General features: G+C 37.8%; 1 protein-coding gene across 1 annotated transcript in view; it reads right to left on the reverse strand.

Annotated features, from left to right (window-relative positions):
* Positions 1–1,349: 1,349 nt before the first annotated feature.
* Positions 1,350–27,712, reverse strand: part of Naa15 (N-alpha-acetyltransferase 15, NatA auxiliary subunit) — a 71,527-nt gene continuing 45,164 nt past the window's right edge. The window contains exons 11-20 of the mRNA XM_057756923.1: positions 25,390–25,559; positions 23,935–24,087; positions 22,276–22,404; positions 20,471–20,684; positions 16,922–17,115; positions 13,804–13,912; positions 11,164–11,262; positions 10,326–10,469; positions 9,013–9,110; positions 1,350–6,004 (exon numbers count right to left, since the gene is read on the reverse strand). Coding sequence (XP_057612906.1) covers positions 5,804–6,004; positions 9,013–9,110; positions 10,326–10,469; positions 11,164–11,262; positions 13,804–13,912; positions 16,922–17,115; positions 20,471–20,684; positions 22,276–22,404; positions 23,935–24,087; positions 25,390–25,559 — 1,511 coding nt within the window. The 3' untranslated portion in view covers positions 1,350–5,803. The remainder of the gene's footprint in view (positions 6,005–9,012; positions 9,111–10,325; positions 10,470–11,163; positions 11,263–13,803; positions 13,913–16,921; positions 17,116–20,470; positions 20,685–22,275; positions 22,405–23,934; positions 24,088–25,389; positions 25,560–27,712) is intronic.

A 27,712-nucleotide genomic window follows, 5' to 3' on the forward strand; every position in this document is an offset into this window, starting at 1 on the left:
TCTATCAGTCTCCACCTTTTTGTAGGTGGACTGTTTTTGAGACAGTCTCTCACTATGCATCACTGTTTGACCTGGGACTTGCTAACTAGGCCTGCTTCTGTGTCCTAAGTGGAGCTGATGTCCCACCCGACCATACCCAGCTTCTACCTTACTGTCATTTGTTTTTTTGAGGCAGGGTATTGTCTGTCCTGGAGCTCACTGTTCACCAGGCTGACCTTGAATCACAGAACCTCTTCAAGCTCAAGGATCTGCCAACATCCACTTAGAAGTGCTGTGTCTAGGGAAAATTGAAAGTTGTCTCAATGCAGTAAACTCACAGGTTGGCTTTTTCTTTTTCAACTTGTATCCCAGTATAGTAAACATGACTGAAGTTATCAGAACAGTGTGGATGGGAAACCAATCAGAAAGCTCTTAACAAAGTTAAAATTCTGGGCTCATTTACTTAGTATAAGAGAAGACACAATCTCTGTACTTCCATAGTTTTTCTTATTGTTTTCAGAGACAGGGTTTCTGTGTGTACTCTTTCTTGGTCGTCCTGGAACTCATTCTGTAGATCAAGTTATCCTCAAACTATCAAAGAGATTCACCTGTTTCTACCTCCTCAGTGTTAGGATTAAAGGCACACCTGACTGATAACGATTACACATAGGAAAAGTACTAACATCAATAAGTATCTATAATATTTTGAGATGATTACTTATGGCCAACAGATAGGACCAAGATGAATCTTCTATAACCACAGACAAGGGATAGGAAATTTGAGATTTTGCAGATGGTCTAAGGTCACTTCCTATATTCTGTGAGGCAATTATGCATGGCTGTCACCATGGGGTGTTTTTGGTTTTGTTGTTTTTCAGACAGCATCTCTTCGTAGCTTTGGAGCCTGTTCTGGAACTCGCTCTACCAGGTTGGCCTTGAGCTCTCATAGATCCAGAGATGCGCCTGTCTCGTCTCTGCCTCCCAAGTGTTGGGATTAAAGGCATGTGCCACCATTTCTAGGCATCACGTCTTTTAAACTTCCATAGATTTACAGGCTGGAGAGATGACTAAGTGAGTAAGGGCACGTGCCACCATGCCTGCTAATCGGAGTTCAAATCCTGGGACCTATATGGTGAGAGAAGAGACTGGCTCCTGTAAGCTCACACATAATATATAATAAAACAAATTTAAAAGTGGATTCATAGGAATTTGAAGCAAAGCATGAGTCATGTAACTTCATGTTACATTGGACATTTCACTCACTCAGTTCTTGCAGGAAGCTGAAAATGCTGGGTTCAACGGAGTGCTTAAAGTTTTCAAACTACAAAAAAAACAAAACAAACAAGTGAAGCAGTTGGCTTATTCTTAGGTCCTTTTTAATGAGCTTCTGAACAAGTAATGCTGAATACATGTTCCTAAATATGTCTATTACTCTCACTTCTTTTTTTTTTACTAAGTTAATCAACGGAAGTTATTAGTATTTGGTATTCCAGAATCCAGGGGATAGTCCTGTTACCATCTACTTTAAATGGCAACTTTTTCATTTTAAAAGATACAGAGCAACAATATGATTACTTGAGGGCAGGTAAGTTGAGCTCCTAAGAAAAGCCAGTTTGGAAGAACAGTGTAGCCACAAGTGTGTCCTGAAAAACTCTAATTACAAAGTAAACAGGTGGACAAATTCATTCAGGACCAAACGGAAAACCAGAGACAGCACAGGGTTCCCATGCCAGTCATGTACAGGTAAACACAGAAGACAAGCATCATTAGGTGAAAACAACTCGAGATCTACAACACTCTCAAAATTACCTCACTTCCTTACTCCTAAATGAGAAGACAGTTTGTCCTCAGAGGCCAGACATCTTTACATTACAATGAGATTTCCAACATGTAGAGAAATACAGGTTCTTGAACTAGAAATCAAGGCCTCACTTACAGGCCAATTAAATGTCTCAGCAGGTAGATGTGCCATGCAGCCAGGTAACCTGAGTTTGATCCCTGAAATGTAAGGAAGGTGAGATTCCTATGCAAGTTGTCCTGAACGCCACACATGCGCTCACATAGGTGTGCCCCCCCCCCGCCCATCTTCTTAAGCTTTCATAGCTAGGCATGGTGGTACACGTATTTAATCCCAGCACTCAGGAGAGTGAGGCAGACCTCTGTGTTTGAGGCAAACAGGGGTACATAGTGAGATACTGTCCCAAAAAATGTAAGACAGACCTTGGAATGGTTTTGCTGCACTGCTAGTAACATCCTTACATTTGGTACAAGCAGCCTTGAAACAAGGGCTACAGTCTGGTTCAGGTACATAGAACACTGAGGTTACAGCATCAGCAAATTCTAATTTATATTGTACCAAACTCTTCTTCTGGCTACCATCCCAAAATGGTGCCTCAGCGCCAACTGCATGAACTAACAAATTGGAGACTTTCAGACTCTTTCCTTTTATAGTTTTTCCCTATGCTTTATCTTTCCAGACTGGTCCTCAACTCCATCTCCCAAGTGCTGGGGTTATAGGTATGCATTCTGCTTGTTTTAGTAGTGTGTACCATGAGTATGTGCAAGTACTCATTTTGTTATACAAACTAGAGTATACATAAAAGATATTCTTTGTTAAACAGCACTCTCCAGAATCTCCTACACACTATACTTTGCATTTCCATCTCATAGCTGTACAAGGGAAAAGCGAAACTTAATAACCTTTTCCAAAAATTTTTATTGCTGCAAATTGTAGTTTCCAACCAGCAAAAACTGAAACCATTTCTGCTTCCTGTGGTGCAACAGCTATTTCATAGGGTTTGTGTCTTAGATTTGACAATCTTTCAATTAAAAAAAATCAGGAGCATGAGGCAGAAAAGACTCCTTACATCAGAAATGTTGCTCTGGAACTCTTAGTATCATGATCTTCAGAATTCAAGGATTATTTAAAAGAAACGCCTACCATGTTCAATACTCTACTTTTTAAGCTTTCCCCAAATGTATGCTATGCATGACAACAGAAATAGTCTCACCAGTTGACCAGAAGGGATGTCTGAGTTTGTTACAACCCACCTGACTCTAGACCATGGCTCTGAGGTCTTCACAGTCACAGCTCTCATTTCATTGCTCTGAGAGCAGGAGAGTATGCAGTACAATCATGGTGAAAAACACAGGGCCTAAGAAGACCCAGAAAGCTTTCCAGTGACATCGGCACTACTTTTAGTCATGCTATTAGAGATCATTTTATTGTTGTGCATAATAAATACAGAAAAAATAGTGAAAATGACTCAACTATCTAATTAAAGCTAAGTAAACTAAGCTAGTCAGAGTTTAGCTTTTCAATGAGAAATGACAATAGTGAATATAAAGAAAAACAAAAGGATCTTTACTTTCCTATATTAATACAGGCCGAGGGAACCCCTTATTAAAAGGGTTGATAACACCAGTTCTTAGCAATAAACATAAGGCACTTGTTTAGATTACAACATCACACTGCATTTCCAACTTGTTTATCTAACCCTGTTTCCCCCCACAGTATCACTGGAAATGAACTGAATATGGCTGGGGTAAATGGGAAATCATCCAGTTGATATACTCAGAGAGTACAGTACAATGTTTTAGGTGAACCCAGTCAAGGTCCTTTGACACCAGACAATGTATACACTATAAAGTAAACCTGAAGGAAAATAAAAGATTTATTCAATAGTTTCAGTAAAATTGGGTTCGAATACAATATACATGATAGGAATTTAGCTCCTCTCCGGTGGTACCTGCATTAGAGTTCTGAGTACTTCTGAGTATTCATCCTAAGACAATCTACATCGTTTGAACATTGTCAAGACAAATAGACGGATTTCATTGTGATATACAGTAGAGTTTAAACAAAACCACACATACACGCCTACTATATGGCTGGTGCCTCCTCCAACACTGAACCAGTGGCAGAGGTAGCACTAGTGTTTATTCCAAACAGTAAGAGCCTCAGGTGCCACTCATATGAGAAGTATTTTTAAAGTTCACTTTTTTTTTTTTTGCCATCTGTTAAGATGTTCCTGAGACAGGGCCTGTTAAAGCAAAGCACTGGAGTTCAGACTGTAATTACCTTTGCGTCACTAACCTGTTAGACTGGGATGTGGAATGCAGATCATGTACTATGAAACAAAAGGATCTGATCTGAAAATTCCCTTTAGCGTATGAACTATCTATAACTAAAATACTACAAAAGTTTGATTTTATATACACTTAATTAATTTTACTTAAACTTAATTGCTCAGACCTTGCAAACATAAAGAGAATATTGAGCCTGAGGCTAGTTGTCAGTGTACAGGTTTGACGTATTTAAGGCTCATTTTCCCAATCAAAATAGTCGTGTTTCGTTTTCTTTTCAGATTATGAATTACATTCATAGGACCTGCCACAATCCTAGCCCTCAGTGAAATCTGAACAAAGGAGCAGCATTCTACTTCATTCCGGAACTTCCCTGACACCATCATTTAGTCCACTCTAAAAAGCTCCCCTCCGTACTAGCCCTACAATGCATTTCATTGCCTCTGGCTTGCAACCTCTGTTTCCACCTGTGTATTTCACAGAAGCCCAACTCGGATTAGTGGAAATATTCACACAACTGTTTTTCAAAACAATTTATTGCATCATATTTGGTACCTTATGTTTGACAACAAAAAAGAAATTACATTTGTAACTGCAGGAAAAAGAAGCTGGTCTGTTATTGAAAAAAAAATCTTGGGCCCTTTAAAAATTACAAAGTCTTGGGCTTGCCTGAAACAACTGAGCAAGAAATATATTCTTAGAAATGAAGGGCTTCAAGTATTACAAACCTGTGACACTGTGGAAAAGTTCCAGAGGTATCTAAACTGCAGCACTTTTTTCTGCATATCGTGAACAAGGCCTGCTGAGGTTTTTAGCTATTAGTCTCTTGATCAGTCATAGAATGGTAGTCAGGAGTTCTGCTCTTTAACTTCAAGCCATGGTAGATTTTCTTGTTTTTCACTCTCGGGTGAAAAATTCATGCTTGCTAATTAGTTGGTGCCACATCACAGTGCATTTGGTTCTTGCATTACAGTTTTAACAAGTTTGGCCAAAAACAATGCTAAAGGTCTGCATTGTTATTTTAGTTCTTCAAGTTTTAGTTAAAATTGAGATTGTTCCAACTGGTTCCTTCGGTTAAAAACTGTGGTACAAGAACACCAAACTGATCATGTACAGCAAATTTTGGAAACACAACACGCGTACTGAACACCTTCTAGGTTTCATATAATCTGCTTGGTAGCTATGTGTCCCAGTCTCTACAACCAATTGTTGTAGATGGCTCTGTACATAGTGATTCACATTGCATACTTCCTATGGTCAAGAATCAACCCCGTAACAAAATCAGTCAGATGCTAAAGCCCCAACAACTCTTTGTGCTCAGTGAAAGAATCCAGTGCTGAAACAGCATTTATGCTGTCTGAGATAGAGTAAAATCTCACAAGACAAATTCAAAGTAATATTTCTGCCACACACCTGCTATGTTAGCTGTAATAGCCTCCAGATTTTATATAAATTAGTTTAAAAATATGGGCAGGGAAGGTAGGAGTAGGATATGGAATTTTTTTAAACCCCTCAATTTTAGCAGCTTTTAATTTTTAAGAAACTGAACCTATATCCTGTAATGTTAGATATTTTATATATAGTTTTCAGCAGGATAAAAAACGTAAAAGACTATTTGAAGGCAAGAACATTTACTCCTCTCATTTTGTGTAAGTTAGAGCAATGCAGCAGGTGCGTGACAAAAATATTATACACTAGATATGGTCCAAAGTCATTCCATTTGCTTGTTTAATGATGTTCAAATTTCATTGGCCAGTTCTTCAGTTTCTGCAGAGCTATCTCCATTAACTGTGATCTTCACATCCTCTTCGTATCCAGGGGGCATGAAAGCCAAAGCATAAGGGAAAAGCTTATGACAACTTGCTCTGTAAGCTTCAGCAGCTTCTCTACAGTCTCCTAGGCTACCATCACACAAGGCTTCCAACACCTCCATGCAAGTCTAAAGAAAAGAAAAGGTCATGTTAGAAGTTGGCACAAAACAGGTCTTAGCATGAGACACTTCAACCATTTCCAAAATAAGAATAAAATGCTCATTTAAGCAAAACAAAAGCATTTCCTCCTGCTTATATATCCCACTAAGACGGTCTTCAAGGCCTAAATCAACCATTTCTTTAGAAATGGAGGGTTTATACCCAAATTAAACAGAGACGAATGTATGTACATTTGATTAAATACATAAGATATTAAAAAGTACTTTTTTGGGGGGGTCTGGTTTTCTTTTTTGGGAGGAGGGGTGTTAGAGAAAGGGTTTATCTCTATAGCCCTGATTGTCCTGGAACTCACTTTTTAGACTAAGCTAGCCCCGAACTCAGACAACCCTAGCTTCCCATGTTCTGGGATTAAAGGTATGTGCCATCAACTACCCAGCTAAAGTAGTGTTCTTTAAAGGGGTACTCTGTGCAAGTACACAGCCTTATGAAATGACATTACCACAGACTAGCCTGGCCCTATGTATAAACGTTAAACTTACAACGTCAATGCCAACTTCCACATCTAGGAAATTTTCTTTCCTTCTTTTGGGGAAGCAATGAGTCAGCAAAATCAAATACTGGCCAGGTCATGGTGGCCCACGGTTAATCCCAGCACTTGTATGGCAGAAGCAGGTGGACCTTTATGAGTTCAAAGTCAGTTTGGTCTATGTTACATAGTGAGTTCTAGTCCAGCCAAGGCTACTCTCAACAAACTACAAAATCAAACCCTGCTATTAAACTCTAAATTCAAATTAAGGAATCTTGAAGCTGGAGAGATGGCTCAGGAGTTGAGAGCACTTGTTGCTTTTGCAGAGGCCTCAGGAATGGTTCTCACCATCCACATGGTGGTTCACAACTATCATTTAACTTGAGTTCTAGGAGATTCAACACCCTCTTCTGACCTCCAAGAATACAAAGCATGCATATGGTGCATATCTACACATACAGGCAAAACACTCAGAAGAACAGTCCATATTGCATAGAGAAACCCTGCCTCAACTACCTCCACACACACAAAAAATTTTTTTAAAAAGCAATCTTAAAGAACATCCAAGAATTAAGCAGAAAAATGTTCAGTACAAAGTGATTAGAAACAGATTTCTCTCACACACATTTCTTTCAATATCCCCTACATTTATAATCTGCATTTTAAAATGTTTCACGTTATGTGCATTTCCCACACCCCCCCTTTAAAGATTTACTTATTATGTATACAGTATTATGTCTGCAGATATGCCTGCAAGACAGAAAAGGGCACCAGAATGGTTGTGAGCTGCCACGTGGTTGCTGGGGATGAACTCAACCTTTGGAAGAGCAATCAGTACTCTTAAATGCCACCTCTCCAGGCCCCTCACATTTTCTTTTCAGTTAGACAAAACTACTTGGTTTCCATATATGAGGCACTCCAAAAATCTTGCCAAGATACAAAAAATATTATATTCACATTCTAACCCTAATGGTGCATTACTTGATAACCAAGAGTTCTAAAACTTTCATTCTTAACTTAGTAGTTTAGAGGACCAGAAATCAGCTCCCAGTTGATCTCTCATGTAACAAGATGGTATCCAAGAAATGCCTGAAACTACAAACCTAAGGATCTGATACAATCTTCCAGAATGCACATTCTCACGAATGCACATGCTCATTAATGCACACACAGATATTTAAAAAAATATATTAAATATTTAAAAGAAAAGATATATTGCCTCCATTTGTACTGACTAAATATAAGCTTTCTTTCAACAAGCACTCTTTTTTTTCAGACTCTGTAGGCTAAGCTGGCCTCCAACTCACAGAAATCTACCTATCTCTGTCTCCTAAGTGCTGGTATTAACAGCTTGGGCCAGGCCAAATATGCTCTTTATTGGACTAACTATAATATAATATTAGCTGTCTTTTCTCCTTCCTTCCTTCCTTCCTTCCTTCCTTCCTTCCTTCCTTCCTTCCTTCCTTCCTCCCTCCCTCCCTCCCTCCCTCCCTCCCTCCCTCCCTCCTTCCTTTCTTTCTCTTTATTTAGTTATTGTGCATACAACATTTGGCCTCCATGTATGCCCACACGCCAGAAGAGGGCACCAGATTTCATTACAGATGGTTGTGAGTCACCATGTGGTTGCTGGGAATTGAACTCACGACCTCTGGAAGGGCAGCCTGTGCTCTTAACCACTGAGCCATCTCTCCAGCTCAAGCTGCCTTTTCTTTATAGTTGAAATTAGAATTAACAATGTCATATTCTCACGATAGATATTACTCTAAAATTTAGTTTTCTTTTGTTTTTAAAAATTTTAACTTGGTCTATGCTAAGAAGATCTTTTATTTTTCAAAAGAGGGTCTCACCTAATGCAGCTCTGGCTGTCCCGGAACTCAATATTTAGACCAGGCTGACCTTGAATTCATAAAGATCTGCCTCGGTCTCCTGAATACTGGAATTAAAGGAATGCACCACTACATCTGGCTTTCAGTACATTTTAAATGTATCAGAATCCTCGCTGAGACTACCGTAATGGTTGCAAGATATACAGATATCCTGAAATATAACTGAAATCCAAAAAGAACTGTTTGTTTTGTTTTTTAGTTTTTAAGAGATTTACTTTTAAATAAATGCATGGGCAAATGGGCATTTTACCTTTATGTATGCTCAGAGTCCATGAAAGCCAGAAAAGAGTGCTAGATCCCCTAGAACTGATGTTACATTTGTGAGATGCTATGTAGGTACTGGGAACTGAACCCAGGTACTCTGGAAGAATATGCAGTGCTCTTAACTGCTGAGCCATCTCTCCAGCCTGAGGACACGTAATTTTATCATAACATATTTCTAAGTTATTTCAATTTATATACATGAAACTAGTTATTAAAAGTATACCAACTAACCTGGTATGCTTCTGCACAAGAATACAGATATACATGCACACAAAGCCCCTCAAAACGTTCAGTGAGAAGTAAAAGAGTAGTTACTCCTGAAATAAGTAAACCCTGTTACCTGAAGGTTTCTGTTGGTGAGGGATCCGTCAAGTGTTGTTGCCAGCTCTATTGCTCGTTTCTGACTAGAAGAATCTAAATAATATACCATTTTGGCAGCTAAATGAAAGAGAAAAAAAAATGAGGTGTCTTAGCTTAGGGACCTTGAACAGAGTCTCAGCATCTACTCATTCAGATATAAAATAGAAGGTATGCTCAAACAGCTACATGTTATAGCCATGTGAGACACTGCTATTATAACAATACCCTGAGAGGGTTGAATTGTCTAAATTAGGAGAAAGGATTAAGGTATGTAAGAGATCCACGCAATGTTAGTAAACTATGCATAATCAAAACATGGAGCAATACAAATACTCTAATACTTGTCTTGGTGTAATGAGATTATGAATCATTTTCCAACTAAAATAAATAGCGAAGGGGAAATGGTTCAATAATTTCATGTGGGAAAGACAGCGAGAAGAATGGCAATAAGACAAAAAGCATGAGACAAAGCTTGCATTCAGCTTTCCACAACAGTATACAAAGCTCTAGGACTTAGCCAGGTTTGCTTTGTTTTGTCTGAGGCAGAAGACATCACTGCATAGCTCTGGCCTAGAACTTGCTAGGCAGACTAGGCAGGCCATGAATACACAGAGATACATTTGCCTCTATCTCCAGTGTACTGGGAATTAATAGTATGTGCCAACAGTTGTAAAAGCACACTAATAAAACCCAGACTTTGGTTTATGGTGACTGATTCTTCTTGATTCAAACTTTCTAAAATATAAGGTGATTTTCAGGTGTTTAGCTTACTGAGCCAAATAAGTACATTAGCATAAAAAAATCAAAATCACATTAAGTGAACTTTATAATCACAATAATGGAAGCAAGAGAAGAGTACAAGCTCTGCCTACAAAGTATTGCAATAAGACACTTAAATGCACTTTGGGGTGGGTGGGTACTCGAGATGAAACCCATTTAATTCAGTTGTACTTCTGGGTAGCACATGCCTTTAGTCCCAGCACTTGGAGGCAGAAGCAGGCAGATCTCTGTGAATTAGAGGCCAGCCTTGTCTACATAGTGAATTCCAGGTCAGGCAGGTATACACAGTGAAACCTTACCCTTACTCCCAAAATCAGTTGTACTTATGTTGGTTGTGAACTAGTAGAAAACAATGTATCGTGTTTCACTGTAACAATTCTGTTTCACAAAATATAGTAAATATTCCCATTTTGAGCAAAATACAAACCCTACCTTAACAGTGACTCATTATAGCACTGAAGTTGTTCAGGACGGCTACAAGAAGGGTACTAGATGGACCAAATTAAGCATTACCTGATAATCTATGTGGCAATGAATCAGAATTCCTTTTCAGAAAAGTTTCATTAAAATTCTTTGGATTTGTTGCTCCAAAAAGACGATTCATTTCTTGCTTTAATACTGTTCTAACCGTTTCAGGTAAGTCTTTACTTTCACACACTGTTGGATGAATTAAAAAGACAACTCTCTTAGCAGTTAGATACTCTGATAAAGCTTATAATAGTTCGTTGTCCTCTACACCCAAGGAGCCTTTACTAGCTAAAGCAAAATGAAATATGACCAACTTCACTGACCTTTATCTTCAAGAACTGTGGGAAGAACTATTCATTACAAAATAAACTTGAAAGAGGGTGAGAAGTAGTCTAGAAGACACCTTAAGGAAAAGCTACTGTGTGTCAAAACTGTATATAATTGGCAGTAAATAAATTATACTTATTATTTCACTATACGTCTGAAAACAGTAGATTTTCTCAGTAAAAAAACTCTGCTGGTTAATTTTAAACTTTTACTACAGCTAAACATTTATGTAACCAACATATATCCCATATCCTTGACATGTGCAATATACGCTGACCTTAAAAATGACTTTGAGCTTATGCTTAGAATATTTTTATTTTTATTATTTGCTTTTATTTATGTATGTGTATACCATGTGTATTGATTTAGGCAATGAAGGCCAAAAAAATCGCACTGGATGGCCCAGAGCTGGAGTTAAGAGGTATTAGTCTAATGTGGGTCCTGCAAATCAAATCCAAGTCCTCTGGAGCAGCAACAAAATCTGAGCCAGTGAGCCATCCTCCAGCCCCACACTCATTACTAGTCAAATTTGTTCAGTATGGGAATAAAAACTTACCAGAATTAAAGAGGCGGATCATGCATTCATGAAGCCAGGGATGACTAGCATCAATAGCAAATGCCCGTTTTACTGATTGTAGCATCAAAAGAAACTTTTCTATTAAAAAAATAATAATAATAATAATATGTTGATAATTTGATAAAGTAAACTGTCTTTCCTGAAAGGGCCACGGATCTTAGAAACACAAAAAGTGAATTTAGAGTCAATAACATCCTTTGAAGCAAACACTTTCCTTCCAATTGTCTACAAGTCAGTTATGTTCATATATGCCATTCTTCAAGTGATTCCACAAAACAGAACTTACACGACAGTCTGTGATATAGGAACTAGTATCATATAAACTGAGAAACAAAATTTCAAGCCATTTCAGTTCTAGCTTCCTTTTATTAAAACAAAGACATGTTCCATTACTTTGAAAAACTCTTTGTGTGTTCTGTGGCACAAAGTTCCCTTTCCACCTGACTATTCCAATCCAGCTCTGACTCCTCTGCCACCTCTGGATGCATCTACCCAGTCTATGTTTTCTAATTGCGCTACACTATCCCTATTCCCATCTGCTTACCTTCCCCAAGTCTCAGTGGTACCACCACCTGTTAAACAGAAACTTACACTGAGTCTTCTTGATCATCACCTCTTTGTTGAGACTTCCTTAAATTTGGTATCAGGCTTCAAAGTATAAAACCTTAAGTTCTTCTGAAACAATTCCTTTCCCATAGCCCCCAAACTCATAAAACACTAAAATTCCTGCCATGCTCTTTATTATTATCTACTAGATACCACTGCTAGATGTTGAGGCCCCTTTTGAGAGTAGAACACAGCCAAGAAGCCAACTGAACAGAGCCCTTCAGTGCCCCTTTAAACAGGGAAACTACTGTATCTGGGGACTCCACCTAGAAACATTTTTGTTTTTTATTTACACTTTAGAAACAAGGATCTCACTATGTTTTGGCTAGCCTAGAACTCATGAGCCTCCTGCTGAGATTAAAGGAGCAGTTGCTACATTGGACTAAGAATTGTATTGACTGAATGATTTTGAATGTGCTTGTGAAGGTCAGAGAATTGTAGGAGTCAGTTTTCTCCTTTTTCTAAATAAATGGGTTCTGGGGTAGGAACTCAACTGTCCAGCCTGGGGGTACCTGATCCTGGCCCTGTAAGATTAATTTTTAAAAAGAACTAGGTTAGCAAAGTATGGTGTGCACCCTTAAGCCCAGCACTCAAGAAGCAAAGGAGTCATGATCGCTATGAGTTTCAAGCCAGCCCTGAAACCATATCTATCCCCATTTTAAAAAAGGGTGTTAGAGGTCAAAAAATGTAAAAATTACTGATTAAAAGAACTTATTTTCAAAGTTTTAACTGTGAAAAATATAGTTAAGATAAATTTTAACTACTTAAAAAAATCTATCAAGAAACAACTGTTATCATTTGATCTATTTCTTCCTAGCCATTTCTGTACTATATATAAACATATTAATATTAATATATAAATATTTTAATAGCTGGGCATGCTGAGACACACCCATGATCCCAGTCTCAGGAAGCAAAGGCAGGAAAATTGCTGCCAAGTTCAAGTCTAAACTGATCTAAATACTAAGTTCCAGGCCAGCCAGGATAAACACAGGGATGTGTCTCAAAAAACAAATAAACAATCAATTAATACTAAGTTTTGCATCTCATTTCAAAATAAAAGTTACATTAGTCTCTGTATTGTCCATGCGGGCCTTGAACTAATGGGCCACAACTCTCTTCCCTCAACTCCCAGGAGCTGGGACTATCTCACCCTAGCTTCATGAGTCCTAGTCTGATCTTACTAATAAACAGCTTCTTTTCACTTCAATTCATACTACCGTAATAAACTTTTCCAATGATCTGAATTACATAAATTTAATACTATGAAATCGTGTGTGTCTGTGTGTTTGTGTGTACACATTAACATTCAAACTGTGGAAGACAAGGCCATTCTCCTGGCCCCTCCAAAAATTCTGACACTAACACTGTTGACACTTTCTAGTGTTTTTAGTGGATAATCTTTCCTTCAGAATCATGAACTATTCATAAGACAGAGTTCAGAGATTAGTTTCTATTTATGACATCAATTCTTTTTTTAAGATTTATTATTTATTTATTATGTATACAACATTCTGCCTCCATGTATGCCCGCATGCCAGAAGAAGGCGCCAGATCTCATTACAGATTGTGAACCACCATGTGGTTGCTGGGAATTGAACTCAGGCTGGAAGAGCAGCCAGTGCTCTTAACCACTGAGCCATCTCTCCAGCCCTATGACATCAATTCTTAACAGCTAAAAATTATCTGATATTTAACTGTGCTACCCACTATTCTAAGCTTTACATTTATCTTAAGTATTTTTATTTACAAACTTCTAAATTCTTTCCTCGAATTATACATGAGGTAATTACTATCTCTAACTTAAAGCTAGGTGTGTATCTCCTGTTGGGCTCTGGGTTCTCTAAGAGGACAAATACATCACTCTACTTTCTACAAATTTCTGTGCATAGCATGCATTCCTATGAGCAATCTATATTGGCATCTACCAAGAAATGCAACAGTGTGGGTGACACTAACCCTACGAAATGTCATGATCAGTTGTAGAAGGGCCACTGTACCCTAATAGCCTACCTTTCCTAAAGTAAATCTCAAAGGCAAAAAGATGAGTTTCTATCTTGTTCTTCACCAAATTCTTCAGCGGTGTTAAGAACTTAATAGCTTCTTCCAATGGAGTTTCAACCTAACAAAATAAAAGACATTATACAAAAGGAAGTAAGATTCTGGAAAAATATAAACAATTTAAACTCCTGTTTTCTTTTTCCAAAAGTAAAAAAAAAAAATAGAAAAAAAGCACTTACCAGTTACCCAGATATACACTGTCAAATCTTAACCTCCTACAATCTATACAAAAGCAATTTTCAACTTTAGAACTCTCTAATTATTTTTAAAATTTTTATTATTTTTATTTCTATTGGTGTTGTCTGCAGGTGTGCCTGTACATCACATGTGTGCAATGACCTTAGAGGCCAGAAGAGTCTGAGATGCCCTGATACTGGAGTTAAGACTGCTGTACGCCATGAAATGGGTACCAGTCCTCTAGAAGGGCAGTTTAAAAATGACTGACTAGGTGCTGGGGAGATGGCTCAGTAATTAGAGCACTTGTTGTTCTAGCAGAGGACTCAGGATTGGATCCCAGCACTCACATGGGTGATGTGGGATATTCTTCTGTGTATCTGCTGCTTTTATTGACTAATGAATAAAGCTGCTTTGGCCTATGGCAGGGCAGAATACAGTAAAGCTGGAAGAAGAGAGAGAAGGGCAGAGTCAAGCAGACGTCATGTACCTGCCAAAGGAGAAAGATGTAGCCAGAACCTTTCCAAGTAAGCCACAACCTCGTGGTGATACACAGATTAATAGAAATGGGTTAATTTAAGATATAAGAGCTAGCTAGGAATATGACTAAGCTATTGGTCAAGCAATGCTGTAATTTATATAATTTCTGTTTGATTATTCAGGGCATGGGCAGCCAGGAAACCTAAGAGCAGCATCCATCTATACATGGGAGCTTAGAATCATGTGCTAAACTCCAGATCTAGGGGATCCAACATTCTTTTCTTACCTCTGCTGGCACCAGGCACAGACATACACATAAGAAAAATACTCATACACATAAAATAAAATAAATCTAAAAGAAATTATTTATTCCTGTAGAAGAAAACTACAGTTTGATGGCCCTTGGAAAGTATAAAGAGAAACATGAGCAGTACATGAAGAACTCACGAATACAGATTACCACCTCATATTAAAGTAGTTTAAACTTTTTGGTTGCTGTGCTGGGAGACAGAAAGATATACTCCTATACAGTATGTCTATATTTGAATTATATGACTATAATTCAAAGCAATTTATAAATTTGAAGATTGTATGCTGGGCATAATGGCTCATGCTTGTAATCCTAGCACTTGAGTTTAGGAAGGAGGGCTGTCACAAACTGAGATACCCTGGGTGGGAATGAGCCCCTGCTCAAAAAATAAGTGAGCTTTCACCAAAACTTCAGATCGGTCAGGCGGTGGTGGCACATGCCATTAACCCCAGCACTCAGGAGGTAGAGACAGGCGGATCTCTGTGAGTTTCAGGCCAGTCTGGTCTATAAGAGCTAGTTCCAGGACAGGCTCCAAAGCTACAGAGAAACCCTGTCTCAAAAAGACCAAACTTCAGATTTAGCCTTAGCTAACTGAGTACCAAACTTATTAACTAAATCCACACCATTTTCCATTTCTCAATGGGTAGAATTACTGATGATTTAATGTTTTTTTTCCTATGTTACCTTGAGTTGATTAACACTAATTTCTGACACACACACACACACACACACACACGGCACTTTAGGCTATTTACCCAGATTTGACAGCAATTTCTAAAATAGCCTTCAAGTTACAACTAATAATCATGGCTTGATGTAATCTGACCTTGCCACTACCAGATACAGGTGAAAGCTACTGTAGAAGGGCATCTTTGAGGAAGATAGGGGTCTTATGTTCCTAACAGGTAATAATACTATGAAGTGAGGAACAATCTGTGAGAACGGTTCCTTTTACTATGTCCCTCTCAACAATGCATATACAAACACTTGGTTCTGAAACTCTACAACCCTAGTTCTAATAATCATTAGCCCACATCGTGACATTGGGCACAAAAAAACAACACTGCAGTCAAGACTCAGGAAACCTTCCAAAGGTGGCCTGGCATAGCAGTTCTGTTTTGCAGAGAGCTCAGAAACCATTGTTCTCTCCCAGTAGTTACAAACTGTAAAAACATTCAATATTCCCATATGAGAGCCAAACTATACTGCTCTTTCTTTTTTTTTTTTTTTTTTTTTTTTTTGATTTTCGAGACAGGGTTTCTCCGTAGCTTTTTTGGTTCCTGTCCTGGAACTAGCTCTTCTAGACCAGGCTGGCCTCGAACTCCCAGAGATCTACCTGCCTCTGCCTCCCGAGTGCTGGGATTAAAGGCGTGCGCCACCACCGCCCGGCTATACTGCTCTTTCTTATACCACTACTGCTATGTCTAAGAGAAGGTACTACTTGCCCTATATAATTCTAAATGTATTCTCCAACTCTCCCTTTCATATACTAATTATCTTACATAAGGCAGCAAAAAAAAAATTCAGGGCTGGAGAGATGGCTCAGTGGTTAAGAGCACTGTCTGCTCTTCCGGAGGTCCTGAGTTCAATTCCCAGCAACCACATGGTGGCTCCAAACCATCTGTAAAGAGATCTGGCACCCTCCTCTGGCGTGTGGGTATAAATGGAGGCAGAAAGTTGTATACATAATAAATAAATCTTTAAAAAAAAAAAAAAAAATTCAGATTTCAAATGATTAGTGATACTAAAACATGCTTATTCTATCCACTTAACACAACGATTTACACAATTATTACCCCTACAGACTAGGATTTCTATGATCAAAAGATAGGTTACTAATCAAAATAACTCAAGTGATTTTAGGTAGGTAGGTTTGGGCTCAATGGTTAAAATCCACATATCAGAGTCTGGTTTTTAAAAAATAAAGACTTTAAAAATTTTTTTTTCAGATAGGGTCTTTGTTAAGTAGCTAGGAGAGTCTGACTTTCTACAAATTGTCCTCTAACCTCTACAAGCACAGCCACACACACACACATATGTACATACATATCTGCCAAAAGCCTGCCGTGAACTCACTCACTTGTGCTAAGCACGACAATGAAATACCTTGGCTAGTTTCTCTGGGATAAGTTCTTCTTTGGGGCCTCCAATTTCCTCGTCGTCATCATCCTTTTTCTTTTTCTGATTTCTCTGCTGCTTTTCTTTCTCTGCATTTTTTTTCTCTTCTTCTATCTGAGCTTTCTTTTGAGCTCTTCTTTGTTTATTACGTAGTTTCTTTAACTCTTTGTCAGACATGTTTGCTGTAAGAAATAATGTTAATAGAATTATAAACATATTAACCAAGTAAGTCATTGCAACTACCGAAGACACTTTCAAAATGTTATGTGATGGGTGTGGGTGTGTGGTGGTTTAAATAAGAATGGCGCCCACAGGCATATAAAATTGAATGCTTAGTCATCAGAGTAATCTGAGAAGGATTAGAAGGTAAGGCCATGTTGCAAGGGTGGGGGAATTTTTGAGGTTTCAAATCCCCATGTCAGGACTAGCACCCCTCCTCCCTCCCTCCCTCTTCCTCTCTCTCTGTTTGCTTCCCAAGAATCAGGATATAGCTCTCAACTATTCTACTACCAGGCCTGCCATGCCTACAAACATACTCCCCACCATGATGGTAATAAACTGAAATTGGAACCAAGCTCCCTTAAATGTTTCTTTTATAATACTTATCTGTCTTTTTACTGGGGAGTAATGTCCCGCTGACCTGAAACCAGAGAGAAAGCAAGAAACCTCTCCTAGCCATGGAACCCCACTGAGCCATACCTGGCCTAGCTCTGCAGTTAGCATCCAGCCTTTAATCCATCCTTTGTGTTACAGATACCTTTTGTTGCCCTATGGGAATCTTGTCTGAGAGTTTCCCAAGGATACAAAGCTAATGGAAAACTTGGTTAAGAGGAAATCCATAAAACTGTGGCTCCTCTGAATCAGGTATTTGCACAGGGCATTGTATTTTTGGAAGCTTCATTCAGTTTGTTTTGAGATATGGCAATCTACTAGCTAAAGTGTAAACACAGGGAAAAATAAAAAAGCGAAAGAGCTAGAAAAAGTGCTTCAGTTCACAGAGCCCCCTGCAGAAGCAGACTCAAGTGTCTGAGTCTTCATTTCACACACCTGCCTGAACCCACACACCAGCGCCATGTTACTCACGACATTTCACAGAAATGAAACAATGACTAAGACAGGATATATTGTCTGTTGTGTGTACTGTGTGTGTAACTGGTGCCCTTAGGTCAGAAGAGAGCACTGTAGCCCCTAAAACAGGAGTGGGCATAGGAACCAATCTCTTTTGCAGGAGTAGCAAGTGTTCTTAATTGCTGAGCTATCTCACCAGGCTCTAATTTTTACCCCACAAGACTTTAGTTATTTAACTATTTAAAGTATATGTATGTGGAGGGGATTGGGTACATATAAAACAACCTATAAAGGCTAAAAGACAGTATCAGACCCCTGGAGCCAGAGATATGGGCAACTGTGAGCCACCCAACATGGGGGTTGGGAAGCAAACTTGAATCCTCTCCAAGAAAAGCACATGATCTTAACCATTAACCACTCCCTGCTCATAATTGGTTTTTATTTATTGTAAGCCAACTTTATTTTGTGTATAGTAATATTGTTTACATATTAAAATAACACTCTAATAGAATGTTCTAACATAAATTATTTTGGTTTTTGTTTAGTTGAGTTTTTTTTGTTTTTTGTTTTGTTTTGTTTTGTTTTTTTGAGCAGAACACAGTGGCACATTCCTGGAATTCTAGCACCTGGATGGTAGAAGAAGCAAGCAATCTTTATAAATTCAAGACTAGCCTGGTCTAGACAGTGAGTCAGGCTAGCAAGGGCTTTAGAGTAAGACCCCCATGTAAAGAAAAGATAGGAAAATAGGAAGGAAGAGGTGGAAAGAGAAAGAAGCCTTGAGGAAGGGCAGGCTAAAGTGAAGAAAGTGGGAAACATCAATAGTGAAACAAAACATATCAAATAAACTAAGAGACCTAGCTAAAGTGATTTTCTAATCAAAGCACTGAGTGTAACATCTGCTTCTTGTTGTAATAAAAATGCAAGAGAAAGAATCTAAAGTAACAGGGAGCTGAAACAAAAGCAAACATGGACATTAAAATCCAGAATGCAGAGACCATTCAGTGAAGAAAACAACAAAAAGGAGATTCTAAAGTGGTAAAGGTGTATGTGGATTCTAGTAACAAAATACACAGAAATGGCCACCAAGTTCTCAATGGAAGTGTATAGGCAGAATCACATTGAATTTGGACTGAAAAGAAACCATGTTGGGGGGGGGGGAACCTTTAGACTTTCATTTTGTGTGTGTTTGTGTTTGTTTTTCCAAGACAGGGTTTCTCTGTTTAGCTTTGGCTATCTGGAACTTGCTCATATTACAGGCTGGCCTCAAATTCAAGAGATTCACCTGCCTGTCTCCCAAGTGCTGGGATTAAAGGTGTGTGCCATCACTCACTGTCCAACTAGACTCATATTTTTACTAGCAGAAGACAGTGAAATCATTCCTTTGCAAATAAATGCAATTATGTTTATGTTGGTTTTTTTTTTCCTTTTCTCCAAGCATCTCCCTTTGCAGCCTATTTAGTGAGATCCAGGATAGCCAGGAATACTGAGTGAGATCCTATCTCAAAAGTAAAAAACAATAAAAAAATCATGTTGATATGTGTAGACCTTGTTATGCCCAGATCTGTGAAGTCCCCCCAAAACCAACAAGGAGACCACGTCCCGTACGTAAAAGCAAAGAGCCTTCATTTTATACAAGTTTGCAAACTCGGTCTCTCCGTGTCACACAGGAAAACCCTGTATCGAAAAGACAAAGCAATCTTTTTTTTTTTTCATTCTATAGCCCAGACTGACCTTGAACTCACCACAACTTTCTTGGATTACAGGTGTGAACCATTTTTCCTAAGAAATTTTTCTAGTTTAATTCTAAGCTGTATTTTAATGTTCAAAAAAAGTATATCTTTTACTGGGTTAATTACAAATTACTACTAAAGAAGAAGCAAGTGAGGTAGCTCAGTGGGTAAGGACACTTCTGCCAAGTCTTACAGCCTACGTTAGATTCTTGGAACTCACATGGTGGAAAGACAGAACTGATGCTCGCACAAATGCATGCATCAAATAAACGTAACTAGATTTTCTTTTTAAAGGAGTACCAAGTTATACTAAAGAGTCAACACTAATGGAGTTTGCACACTAATTATATGGCTAGGAATTATGGTATTATAGTTAGCTGAGTAAAATACGATATTAAATGTGAAATTTAGGTAATTCAACCTCATTAGATAAACATCTAATTGCAAAATAACTCAGTAATAGAATGCCTAGTAAGGAAAAAGCACTGGATTGGATCCTTAGTTGCCCCTGAAACAAAACTCTCGAATCAAAACCAAACACCAAATGTATCATTTATTTTGGAAACATAAAGTGGTATTTTCCTTAGACAAATTTACAAAATACCCATAATTTTTTAGTCTTGGATAACAACCTCACACCAAGATATACAATAAAATCGATGGGGGAAACTACATTATTCATGAACAAAAGTACCTACAAACACAAGGAGCAATAATGATAAATCTTTGAATGTTATACCTGTATCAGCCTCGTGCTCTTTATTCTCATCTGTAAGAGGGTTGTCATGAAGCTTCAAATAGATCTCAATAGCAATTCTTGCTGCTTTGAAGTAAAATGGATGCTGCCGAAGTACATCTTCTAGTTTTAATAAGTCCACATATGATCTAAGGGTAATCTTCCTCATACAGTATGTATGAAAATCAAACTGGTCATCGGTGATTTCTATAAAATGCTAACAAAATTATCTTTTTATTATCATACTGGAGTATAACATTGTCTAAGAAAACAATAAAAGCAAAACCTTGGAATTACTTATTTCAATAGAATTAAAAATTAATAAAAGTAAAAAATTGCAGTCATTTGATATAGTTTGCATATAAAAAGATATACTTGGCAGGGGTTGGAGAAATAATTCAGTGGTTAAGAATACTAGCTGCTCGCCGGGCGGTGGTGGCGCACGCCTTTAATCCCAGCACTTGGGAGGCAGAGGTAGGCGGATCTCTGTGAGTTCGAGACCAGCCTGGTCTACAAGAGCTAGTTCCAGGACAGGCTCCAAAGCCACAGAGAAACCCTATCTCGAAAAACAAAAAAAAAAAAAACAAAAAAAAAACAAAAAAACAAAACAAAACAAAAAAAAAGAATACTAGCTGCTCTTGCAGAGTACCCAGATTCAATTCCCAACAGGCATATGGTGGCTCAAAACTGTCTATAAACCCAGTTCCAGAGGCTCCAACTCCCTCACACAGACATACATGCAGACCAAACACCAATGAACATAAAATGAAAAATAAATAAGAAAATCACTTTTAAAAATACAGTTGGCTCCCACCTAGCAAAGAACATACAAGAGAAACTGAATAATTTAATGAAAGGGGATAACAATGCTTCGACTATGTTCTTTCTTCCTTAATTATACTCAAGTAAAACTATTCTGACAAACTGCCCACTAACTAGTATATATAATGATGCTAATTGGCACATATGTTACAGTGGTTTTATTTAGAAAACTTATGGCAGGGATTACAGCACATAGTATTAGTAATTTGCTGAGGCTCTAAATCTGAACTCTATGTAGCTTGCAGCTTATATGTAAATAAAAAGTCAAGTAGCCAATAAGTCAAGAAATCAGCAACCTCATAGTTCAACCAAGTACTAATAGTCTACATTTGGATTATAAATGTAAATTTAATAATAAAACCTATATTTATCTATAAAACCACACACACAAACAGTAGCCATAGGAATGAATCTAGAGTGAAGTAACAGAAAAGTGATTTTTATTTGGGATGGTGTTCAGACAGGGTCTTATGTAGCCCAGGCTGACCTCACTCCAGATATTCCTGTCTCTACCTCCCAAGTACTGGGATTATAGCACACATTACCATACCCGGGTTGAAAAACATTGATTTTGTAAGAAAATTATTAGCTGCACTGCATACAGAAACAAAGGGGAAAAGTTTTAAAGATCAAATCTTTATCAAGGGTAGATGGTACGAACTAAAAACACAATGAACAGGACTGGGAAATCAATGAGCTTTTATGTATTAGGGAATATACAGAAGCAATTCAAACGTTCAAACTGCATTAAAACCATCATCATGACAAAAGTTTCCTAAACTCTTTGGAAAGGATTCTTAAATAAAAGATAATACAAAGGATGGCTAGAAACACAGTGCATAATATTTTCATTTTTAAAACCTGAAATATGGTATTGGTCATTCTAAAATCACATGCTGTGAATTATAAATGTGGGGGGAGGGTATATGAAAGGCTTCAAGATCTAACCAAACAAAAGGAGAGGTTCACATATGTAAAATACTTACTCTCTCAATTTCATGACATTTCTTAAGTGCTTCACCAAACTTGTTCATTGCTTTGTATGCCTGGGCACACTCTGTCTGGAACCACATGCACTGCATTTCATTCAAGTTCTCTACTGCTGATGTTCCTTCCTAATGAAAATCACATAGTGATTCCAGACAATCCCCACCAAATACATCACGTTATCATAATATTTAAAAAGGAATAATGGCCAACTGATCAAATTTCTGAAATAATTTTCTGAGTCAGGGTTTATCTGTGTAACAGTCCTGGCTTCACTAGAACTCACTCTGTAGACCAGGCTGGCCCCAAATTCAGAGATCTGCCTGCCTCTGCCTCCTGAGTGCCAGGATTAAAGGTGTGTGCCACTACCACGTGGCTTAAGTTCTCTTTCTATGCATTAGAGATAATTTGCAAGTGCCACTACCACGTGGCTTAAGTTCTCTTTCTATGCATTAGAGATAATTTGCAAGTGACTCCACAAAAAGTTTATAATAACTGGCTGTCAGGGATGAGCATAATAACATCATAGAGCAGATAAGTAATAAAAATATTAGCTCCCCCCAACCCCTAAGACATTCTCAACATTAATCATTACAAGCCAGTTTTTTTGTTTGTTTGGTTTGGTTTTTCAAGACATGGCTTCCCTTTGTAACTCTGGCTGTCCTGAACCTCACTCTGCAGACCAGTCTGGCCTCAAACTCAAGAGATCCATCTGCCTCAGTCTCCTGAGTGCTGGGACTAAAGGCGTGTGGCACCACATCTGGCTTTTTTCTTTTGGCTCTTTAAAAGTGTTCCTCTGAATAACCATGACTGTCTTGGAACTTTGTAGACTAGATTGGCCTCAAACTCAAAGATCTGCATATCTCTGCCTCAAGAATGTTGGGCCTAAAGGTTTATGTAACTACAACCAGCTACAAACCAGTTTTAAAACTAATTTGGACAGGTAGTGGTGGCGCACGCCTTTAATCCCAACACTCAGGAGGCAAAGGCAGGCGAACTCTGTGAGTTCGAGGCCAGCCTGGTCTACAAGAGCTAGTTCCAGGACAGGCTCCAAAGATATAGAGAAACCCTGTCTCAAAAAACAAAAACAAAGCCGGGCGGTGGTGGCGCATGCCTTTAATCCCAGCACTTGGGAGGCAGAGGCAGGCGGATCTCTGTGAGTTCGAGACCAGCCTGGTCTACAAGAGCTAGTTCCAGGACAGGTTCCAAAACCACAGAGAAACCCTGTCTCAAAAAAACCAAAAAAAAAAAGACAAAAAAAAAAAAAGAAACAAAAACCAAAACCAAAACAAAACAAAAAAGCCAATTTGTCCCAACAATATGAAAAGAAAATATTTTATCCAATGTTTCTATTCTTTCTCTAATACAGTAATTTAATATCTGGAAAACTGTGAAACTGACAACAAACTTTGGGGGCTGGAAAAATGGCTCAGTCAGTTAAGAGAACTAAGCGGTCTTCCAGACCATCTCTAACTCTAGTTCAAGGAAATGCAATGCCCACTTCTGGCCTCAGTGAGCACCAGGCAAGCACATGGCTCACAGATACACAGGCCAGTAAAACATAAAACACAGAAAAGAACTGACTTTGGAAGAGAGAAAAGTAAAAGTACAAAGTCAACTATGTCCTGCTTACATTCCAGAACATTAGTCATACAAACCCTTGTAAACTTGGAGCACATTTCTTCAGCCTCTTTAATCAGATTGGCTTTTAACATGTATTTTGCACACTTGGAATTAATAAATCTGTCTGCTGTGTCCAGGGCCTGGGCTTCATCCATCCACCTGGCAGCTTCTTTAATATTCCCAGCATGCTTGAAAGTACAAAAACAAAATTAACCAGTAAATATGATAATAGTACTGGATTAAGAAGTTTGCGACCTATAAATAATTAAAATAAACAAATGAAAGTAAAGACAGTCATTCTTCTGACTCAAGACCTGGACTTGGATCCCAGCATCCATGTAAAAAAGACAGTTGTGGTAGCTTGAATCTCTAATTCTATTTCTGGAAGAGGTCAAGACAAAGATTCCTGGACATCACCAGCCAGTTAGCCTCACAGAACAGGTAAGCCCCAGGTCACAAAGAAATTAATGGACATCCCCTACTATTCTAATCATAACTCATTTAGCTAATACTCTGGTAAAGCCACAAAACTGAGTAAAACTTCACTTTAAAACATTTGGGTTAGGTAGCAAACAAGAAAGATGGCTCACTCAGCAGGTAAACAGAAACTGCCGCCAAGCCCGATGCCCTGTTCAAACCTTTCTACCCATATGATAGAAATAGGAAACTTGCGTAAGTTGTCCTCTGACATACACACATATGCCGCATCCATCAAAATGAATAAATATAATTTTAGAAATGTTTTTAAAGTTCTGGGACACAGAATAGTGGTGTGCACACTGGTAATCCCAGAACGTTGGAGGCTGAGGCAGAAGTCCCACTTTTGAGGCCAGCCTAGATTACAAAGACCAAGCTTCAAAGAAAATAAAAGGCAGTAATTTAAAAATAAATAAATAAATAAATAAGCCCTTGCACGTGGGTGCAAGTTGGTGTTAATGTCTATATAGTATGTATGACGCTTTAGATTCAATATCCAGTACAGTAAAGGGGGATTGCTTTGAAATACTATTTAATTCCACTATTTTCTTACTAAATAATTACTGGTTTACAATAACATCTTTAAAAGATCCGATTACTGGATATACTGGCAAATAAGATAGAGACGAGGCAACTTTAAGATGTCAGAGCATGTAACAGGAGATCCATAGCTCAGGGACTGAGTCAAGAAATGGTAACATGTACATCAAAATAAATTAACATCAGATGCTTACATGTGAACATACTTAACTGTTAGCAGAAACACATGATACAGTGATAATGTGAGCTCGAGTCTTGAGTGTGCATGCTTGTGTGTACACACACACTCTTACGTATTGTTTGTATAGTTAGACAAATGACCAAATAAACATAACCATGACAATTCCAAGAACAAATCACCCTGAGAGTTCTCACAGAATGTTATTTTACTTATTCTATCTAGAAGCTGTAAAATAACAAAAATTATGACTAATATCATTACCTTACAAAAAAAGGCAAATAAAAGTTTTTACCTTATATATTTTAGCTTTTACAAGAAAGAGTTCTATCAATGTTGGCGTACTTTCAATAGCAGTATTTATGTATTCCAGAGCAATAGATGGCTGACCAATTTTATCATAATGCTGTGCCAAATAGTACTGGACCCAAAGTAACGTGGTTGGGGGTTCCTCCTTTCCATCATCTTGAAAAGGAAAAATGAAAGAAAAACCAAGATTAGCTATCGCAAACATTAAGAGAAGAATATCCACTCCCCCTATATTGGTCCCTCCATTGATAAGGAAAGTAGTTTTAAAGTAGCTTATATATGTATCTAGATATAATCTACAGCTAAGCACATTAAGACCTAACAAAGCATGTTTTCTATGCTGTATCTTAAGCACTCCTTAGCATAATACCTTGCGCATAGTAAGATTTTAAAAAGAAAAGTGTAACTGCCTAATTAAGTTTCTAAGTAATATACTAACCCCACATATATATTTGTTGACGTGGACATTTTTATTTTTGGTGACATTTTCAGGTCTTAATTTTATGCTGAATATGTAAAAATTACTATAAAAACTGAATAAAAGCTATTTCCAAAGAAAGACAAAATATTTCTTCTGTATTTTAGTACAAGATGTAATTTTTAAAGATGTAATTTTAACATCAAGAATATGTGAAAGTTAAACACAGAATTCACACACCAAAAATTCTGTACTTAAATATAAATTTCTATAACCTGAAAACTGTAATTGATTTCAAACTCTATTTGTTTATTATTTTCCTAATAAAAATAGAGTGGCTCAGTGGAAAATAATAGGAGTGGAACTCACCAACTCCCCACCTGATAGATCTGCAACACAAGTGTTGCATATTCATGGGCATGTCATTGAGCCTCTTCCACATTTGTAAAATATATAGGAAAATGCTGATAACCAAAGGAATATCATGACAATTAACCAATGAAACCACGGTATGCCTTTTTAAAACTACTGCTAAAATTTAATCTGAGACCTAGAAACAACGGCCAGCTTACTAGCAATGTGCACCCCAGGTCCCACGGTGGGCTATTCCACTATTGAAGCCAAAACTCTGTGGGGAAAATGATTCCAGATCTTCAGTGGCAGTGCACAAGGTAAGCGCTCAAGCTCTTGTCAGCGAGTAAGTTATCACCTACCACCACAGCACGTGAAAGATGGAGCCACGTATAATTAAATAAATAAAGACCAGACATGCTTAATATAAATTATTTTCTTTTAAACACTTATTATAGTGATTTGTTGAAAGTGTGTATGCCTGGGTGTGTGCCTGCCCCAGTGTACACGTAGAGGTCAGAGGACAACTTACTCCAGTAAGTTCAGTGCTGTTACCATGTGCAATCTGAGACTAAACTCAGAAATCACCAGGTCCTGAACTCATATTTTTTAAAATAAAACTACTTGCCAAGTATGAGGATGCAAAGAACCAGCGTAATCTTTTGAAAATTGGTAAAGAACCAAAGTACAGCAAAAGAGAAAAAAAAAAAATTTGTTTTTCTCCATACAAGCTGAAACTTTTGGAAATCAAGTAATAAGTGAAATAAAATTTAGCTTTTAAAATAACAGTATTTGCCTACTGATAGAAGAAAATTATTTTGGCTCACTCAGTTTAGAAAGGGGGGAAGAGACATAGAGGGAAAGGAAGAGAAAGGGAAGGGAAAGAGGAGGAGAGCCAAATAATCAACCTTCATCAAACCATTAGCTAGAGAGTTCTGGAGCAACAGACATGTTTCTCTACCTGCCCTACTGGGCAGAAAAGACATTAGCTATATACATGTGCTACTGACCAGCATTTGATCTGTACTGTAACTAAAGAATTAGATCAGCAATCTCAAGCTATGGGTCACTACCCCCTTGGGGGCCAAATGATCCTTTCACAAGGGTTGCCTAAGACCTTTAAGAAACAGAGATATTTAATTATATTTAATTATGCTACTCATAACAGTAGCATAATTACACTTACAAAGTAGCAACAAAATATTTTTAAGGACTGATCAGGATCACCACAACAGAGGAACTATATTAAAGGGTCACAGCATTAGGAAGGTTGAGAACTAATGAACCAGACTTTCTATGTGGCCAATGGTAATCAGAAGACAATGCACTTCTACACCAAACTACCAATTTAAAATTTCTAAGGGCAGAAAAATAATATATATTATAATATATATTCATCAAAATCTAGGATAAGAAAATTCATTCTCCAGTAAAAAAAAAAAAAAAAAAAATCACAGGTTCAAGAGATGATAAAGAAGCATGAATTAAAAGAGACATAAAAGACAACAACCAAACTTAAGAGTTACTTAGATCTTCAAAC

Source organism: Chionomys nivalis, chromosome 24 (assembly GCF_950005125.1).
Source record: "Chionomys nivalis chromosome 24, mChiNiv1.1, whole genome shotgun sequence".
Classification (NCBI taxonomy): Eukaryota; Metazoa; Chordata; class Mammalia; order Rodentia; family Cricetidae; genus Chionomys; species Chionomys nivalis.